Source organism: Haplochromis burtoni, unplaced genomic scaffold, assembly GCF_018398535.1.
Source record: "Haplochromis burtoni strain Fernald_Lab_line unplaced genomic scaffold, NCSU_Asbu1 Contig_42, whole genome shotgun sequence".
NCBI lineage: Eukaryota > Metazoa > Chordata > Actinopteri > Cichliformes > Cichlidae > Haplochromis > Haplochromis burtoni.
The window spans coordinates 447,108-453,107 of record NW_024582403.1 but is presented as its reverse complement, the minus strand read 5'-3'; the positions used below and the strand labels follow the sequence as shown (position 1 = coordinate 453,107).

Here is a 6,000-nt window from a genome sequence, read left to right as displayed (position 1 = left end):
GTGTACTGCTTTGAAGTGAAGGATACCTTTTTGGTTTTTATCAGTTGTAAAAGCACAGATTCTCTGAAGAAACCTTCTGGGAGAGATAGGAGAGGAAGGGGGGAAAGACAGATGGGTGGAGAGGAGCCAGGCGGAGGAAATGCTAAATAAAGAGTCAACTATCTGGACGATTGGTGAGCAAAGACAAAAACAATCTGAGGTTTGGAGGCTTTCATGTTTAAGGAATTTCCAGCACACGCTGGAAGACTCTTTTCCTAACTTTTCCATTTCTTTTAGTGAACACTAATGTTTATTTATCGAGGGCGGCTACTAGTAGGAGAATAAAGAAAAAGCAAGGTGGGAAAAAAATAGAGCAAAGCAGAGGGACAAAGGGAAAAAACAGATGGCAGATGCAACAGAGGTGTCTTTCATGGGAATCAAATGTCTCTGCACATCAGCCTGAAACTTTTGAAGTAGTCCTAAACGTGATAAGACGGTACATTAGCAGCACTGGGGCATAACAAATTTGAGTAGGCGGACTGCCAACACATCCATCTTCACAACTATGAGGAATGCAGCGATACGTCCACACACGACCCAGGCTGCGAGGAAGGACTTTAGGAGTATAGAGCAGGTATGTTTTATTAAGTAAAGCACCTCACTTTGAGACCGGATGAAACCATGAATCAAATTTTACACCACTGCGTTGATTTTACGTGACGTATTAGTCAAAATGAGAAACTTTAGCATGTTTTAGTGGGTTTGTTTAGGCCTGCCTAATTCAACACTATTTCGTTTGCCCCTGAGGAGCAACTGTGAAGCGAGAGGAATAAATAGTCTGCAGTGTCATTCAGTGTTGCTGGCCTGCTTACCTCTGTGGTCATCCCTGTCTCCAACAGAGCTGCTACCACATAAGCTGTAAGTGAAATCTTCCCATGGATTCCTCCCTGTGGTCAAAACCAGACATGTTTTCACTTAATAACATCTCGGCTCTCATTTCTCCGCAGTATAAATATAGTTAAACTTTAAATGTATTCATCGGTCCAGAAATCCTTTAGCTAAGAAGTCTGACACCAGGTTCATGCTGTAAATTTATGTGATTATTGCCCTCTCAATCAATGCCATTATCCATCTTGTCTATCCAATCTACTTCTTACACCCGTTCCTGCTTTGCAAGCACAGAAAATTAAACATCTGTCACCTCACATCTATGTAGACACAGCCCTACCTGCAGGTCTTTGTTGAGGATGCGTCCCATAGCGGGGAAGGAGCCGTCATCTCCCTGATGCTTGATGAGCCAAGACTTGGCTGCATGAAGCTCATCGGGGTCGATGTAGATGAAGCCTTGAGACTCGGCAAAGGACTTCAGCACAAATGCTGTCAACCTTAGAGGAAGGACAGATGGAGGTGAGAGAAAAAAAGACGAGTAAAGGAAAGGAAAAGATATCAAAGATCTCTGACAACATATGGAATCACTATTTCAGTGGACTGAGACGTTTTTCCACACTCTTTCTATCTGTCAACAAATGGGAAGAGGGGCTGATAGAGACGTCCATAAATGTTGGGATGTTGTTTTCCAAGAGGACTGGTATGTATAGATGGAGCTGATGAAATGGAAAAAAGCAAGGAAGTAAGGAGGGGAGCAGATGGGTGCGGCAGGGTTTGATCAGTGCTACAGGATGCGGCAGCTGTGCTCTTGGGAATGTGAAATTGCACACGGGCCAATCAAGTATGTTTCTGGTTGTGATTCGAAGATTCCCCGAAAGCATTCCGAAACTTACACAAACATGAATATCAGGAACGAAGGCTGGGAATCCAGTTGGCCTGGGAGCCCAACTGAGAGTTTATGAGCTGTGGCTTTAGTGGGCCACAGTGGAGAAGAACCAGGGGAGAAATGGAGAAAGGCTAAGGTCAGCCCCGGGGGACACGGCTGAGCTAATAAACATACACGCATCCATAAACAACAGACCTCCCGGTACTGGTAGAAAGCAGCAGTCTCTGGCCAACAACTGCTCAGTGACAGCAAGACATTCCATTACAGCACCCCCTTACCAAAAGAGACTCACAGGATGAGGTAAGCTGTTTACAACAAAGAGAAAGAAACACAAGAGAGAAATAACGGAATAAACAAACAGGTCACACTCTAGTTTCTCAACGCAGCTTGTAAGTGAGATCACACTCCAAGAAAAGAGTACCAGAGGGGATGAACTGGAAAAAAAGATCTTTGCACTCATAAACCAAAAACATTAAATCTTCCGTGGTTGGAACCTGGATTATTCCTCCCCAGAGACAAAACTAGGGCTGAAGCCACAAGTCCGCTGGAATTTTTATAATGTTAAGTGATATTGTGTCACTGACTTTAAATGTTAGGCTTCAGGGAAAGGTACTGGAAAATGTAAATATGATTTAGCTTGGAGAAGGAAGGAAGCAGTAGACAAGCTCACTTCCACCACTCACCCCACGACTAAGGTCACCATCTCACGACTCTCGCCTTCACTTATTGTTTCTCCTGTTTTCTGACTCCACACATCCAAATCCTCTCTATGAGCTACACTTATCCAGCCCCGTGCTTCAAAGGGCAGAGCTAAAGGACTTTTCTGAGACAATACATGGGTGTGCTCCATGATAAAGCTGAGGTTGATAAGCGTTAAGGAGAATTTTACGAGGTGGATTCAGAGAAAGTGCTTATCGTTACTGTAACAAGCCTGGATTCACTATATATATCATATAGTTAACACAGTCAATGGCTTTACTTTAAAACATATTTTACAACACATCTGCAAATAGAAGGCAAGCGACAACACAAACACTGACATACAGGTTTGGCACAGGAATGGAAACAGATATTAAGTTAATACAGCAGTGTGTATCAGTCCTTTTAATCTCAGGTATTCAGCCTGTAACCCTGCTAATGCTGTCAGATCAATCTTTGGGTCGAGACACAAATGACATGCCGGTCTCAACACGTAGAGCCAAGAACTAAACCCTATTATTAAGGATAATTATATAAGGAAAAAGCAACAAGTTTTTAAAGCACATTTTGATTTACTACAACTTTGCTTTATTCTTTTAGCTAAAATTAAAGAATACAAGACAATTTGAAGGCTTATTGCAGTTTGCAAGACAGCCTTCACTCTGAAGTTTTATTTACTGTCTGCCTGGAATATTAAAAATATTGTGCAGGGGGAATGTAAAAATCTTGTAATTGTATCCGAATAGTGAATTCATACCTCTAGTTTGAAATGAAGTTCAAGGCTTCAATTACTTTTAGGGGTAAAAGGTCACATTAGGGATTAAGTGAGGGGAAACTGATGTTGTCAGTGAACGGGCTTCACATCTTAAATTGAAGACAATCCAGAAGTACTTTAAAGTACAATATCACCAGGTGCTGGCTTAAAAAAAACAAAATAAAACAAAACAGGAATCTCTGCCTTCAATAGACCCCAAATGAAAATGAGTCAACCTCTCTCATTAAATAGTAAGTCTGTAAATTGGTTCCACAAGTCCGTGTGATGTCATTCGCTAAACCCACTTCATACGATTCGGTGTGCTGGTGATCATCTTGAAATTAATTCCAATATGAAGCAAATATCAGGCCTGAAAGGAGGTATTTCTAGGGGCGTGGTTGGCTTAAAAGACATGCCTGGTCTAGAGAGACTGACAAGGCAATTTTGGCATTAAGTACAATGTGTACACATTAGCTATGCACCCCAGTCAGGATCAAGTGTCACTCGTCTGCTCTAGCTCCCTTCCCATATTTGGAACATCCTGGCTCCAACCAGAAGAGATGGTGTGGACCATAAAGCGAATCTCTAGGCCAGGGATGTCGAAGTCATTTTACATTGTGGGCCGCATACAAATCACTTTGATGTGGGTCGGATCAGTGAAACTCTCCTTTCTGTCAGTGTATAGAGGTTAAAATGCATGTTTAATCTTGGAGATATCTTAATATAAGAAAAAGAAGTACAAATTCAATTGTATGTCTCAGTTTTTCTGCATGATAAAGAAATTCTGCTTGAAGTAAATGAAAAATATCTGTCAGCACAACTCTTTGGGGTAAGAATTGGAAAAAGGAAATGTGTAAAATTACAGAAAAAGATGTGGCTTCTCATTGCCCAGGTGTCTGTTAATTCTAAGGAATGCCCTATTTATTGTTTTAACTGTGGACACTGTAAAAAAATGAAATTTCTATAGGAGAACTTTTCGGTCCTTTAATTGTTAACTATTACTTAATTACTTCAGTGTAGTAAGAATGGCCATGGGAATGTCTTTATCATTAGAAAAAAAATTCTAAAAGTTAAGATAAAAGTTGAAAATTTAGGCCCTACTTTACATTTTCCAAAGCTGGGCCGGATTGGAGTGTTTACCGAGCTGATTCTGGTCCCCGGGCTTTATTTTTGACACCCCTGCACTCAGCTTAAACTCAGCTCCAGTGCGAATGACTGGGTGAAGTCATCACTTGCTTCTTCTATCTCTATATTTTTGTATTTGCAAAATATTGGTCTTTTAATTCTTATCACCATAAGAATGAAAGAGGTAATGGGTCAGAAACACATCTCATAATTTCTTTCTTTGCCAGCGTTTCTCTACTTTTGCACAACATCAAGTCAGCGAACGTTCAGCCCAGTTTGTGAACTGTTAACGGCCTTGGCATCAGAGATAATTAGCGCTACACACCTAACCATTATTGCCAGCCTGTGTCATTCTGCTCTGTATTTTCATTAAACCCTGTCAATTTCCATACTGATACATTTTCAAATCCTGGGATACATTAACACTGCATTACAGCTGCTTTTAAGCAGGCAGTAAAGCAGTGCTCTGCTCATGAACCCGGAGTCTGAAGCAAAAGCTGGGCTTGTTTTGGATGCAAACATGTTGTTGATGGATTCATAAAGTGTCTGATGCAGTTTTACTGAATGTTCACCATCTGTGTCCATCTGTGTTGTGCCCACAGCCCACACTTGTTACCCTGGGTGCCAAGGAAAACTCCAAACCGCTGCTGGTTACATCCTCATATCCTCTCACAGTCATCAGGGGAAGAGTTCAAGCTTTCAGCAGCGGTTTAATGTTACCAATTACACCCAGGTAGTGAGTCATAAGGAGACATGCACCATTTCTATTTTCTAGACCATGTCAAAAAAAGGTAAAACCTTTTTGGTAAAGTGGCTCCAGACAACTTATAACACTGTCTCCAATAGTGGCATTAAGAGCTTGTTTGTGGGGCCAAAGCAGCATGGGTCCACTCAGTGCTACGGATATGAACCCTGATTAATTGCAAATAAATCTTGACAACTTTGCCTACCTCAGGGATCCAATTATGCAGTTTGTTTATGATTCTCTGTCATTTATGTAACCTGCTGTTTCACGGTGTTAGCTCTACTAAATATCACAATACCCACCTCAGTTCATAAATCAACCAGAGGTATGTACATTCTGCGTGGGCCTCAAAATACAAGCAGTGGAGCTCCCCATTGAGACAACCGAATCGAGTTTTATAAATATTAACATGGTTGTCTGCCTGCCTGCCTCCAGGCACTGTAAACATGCAGTAAACACTCGAAAGGGAAAAACTCAGAGATTTAAACATACCAACAGGAATAGATTAATATGAGCACAGCGTACGAAGGTTTTGATAAAAACTTTACTGCTTTGGCCGGCAACCTATGTCCCACTGAAAGCTGAAGAATGTGGCTACAGCCAAGCATAGCTTAGATGGTATGTGTTGTGCACATTTCAGCAACTACACCTACAGCTACTTACCACATGCTGCCAGAGGAATCCCTCTCTCCGAAAGCACTGTATGATCCATCCCGCCGCTTGTAGGTCAGCTGTCTCTGGTAGCCTGGATGAGAAGAGAGTACTGTAAGAAAGGTTGGTTCCTAAGAACACGCAGAAATTATGTACATCTTTTTCAGGTTTGCTGATAAATCTCAAGGTGGATGTATTTTTTTCGTTTTTATCCACCACTGCAGAAATGTGCACAGAATAAAAGTAATGTGCAGGAGAAGCACCACCATGTTA

General features: G+C 41.5%; 1 protein-coding gene across 2 annotated transcripts in view; it reads right to left on the bottom strand.

Annotated features, from left to right (window-relative positions):
• The window catches only part of cpamd8 (C3 and PZP like alpha-2-macroglobulin domain containing 8), a 46,451-nt gene that overhangs the window by 16,692 nt on the left and 23,759 nt on the right, over positions 1-6,000 (bottom strand). For both annotated transcript variants that reach the window (XM_005920854.2, XM_005920855.3), the window contains exons 28-30: positions 5,740-5,821; positions 1,208-1,364; positions 852-926 (exon numbers count right to left, since the gene is read on the bottom strand). In XM_005920854.2, coding sequence (XP_005920916.1) covers positions 852-926; positions 1,208-1,364; positions 5,740-5,821 — 314 coding nt within the window. The remainder of the gene's footprint in view (positions 1-851; positions 927-1,207; positions 1,365-5,739; positions 5,822-6,000) is intronic.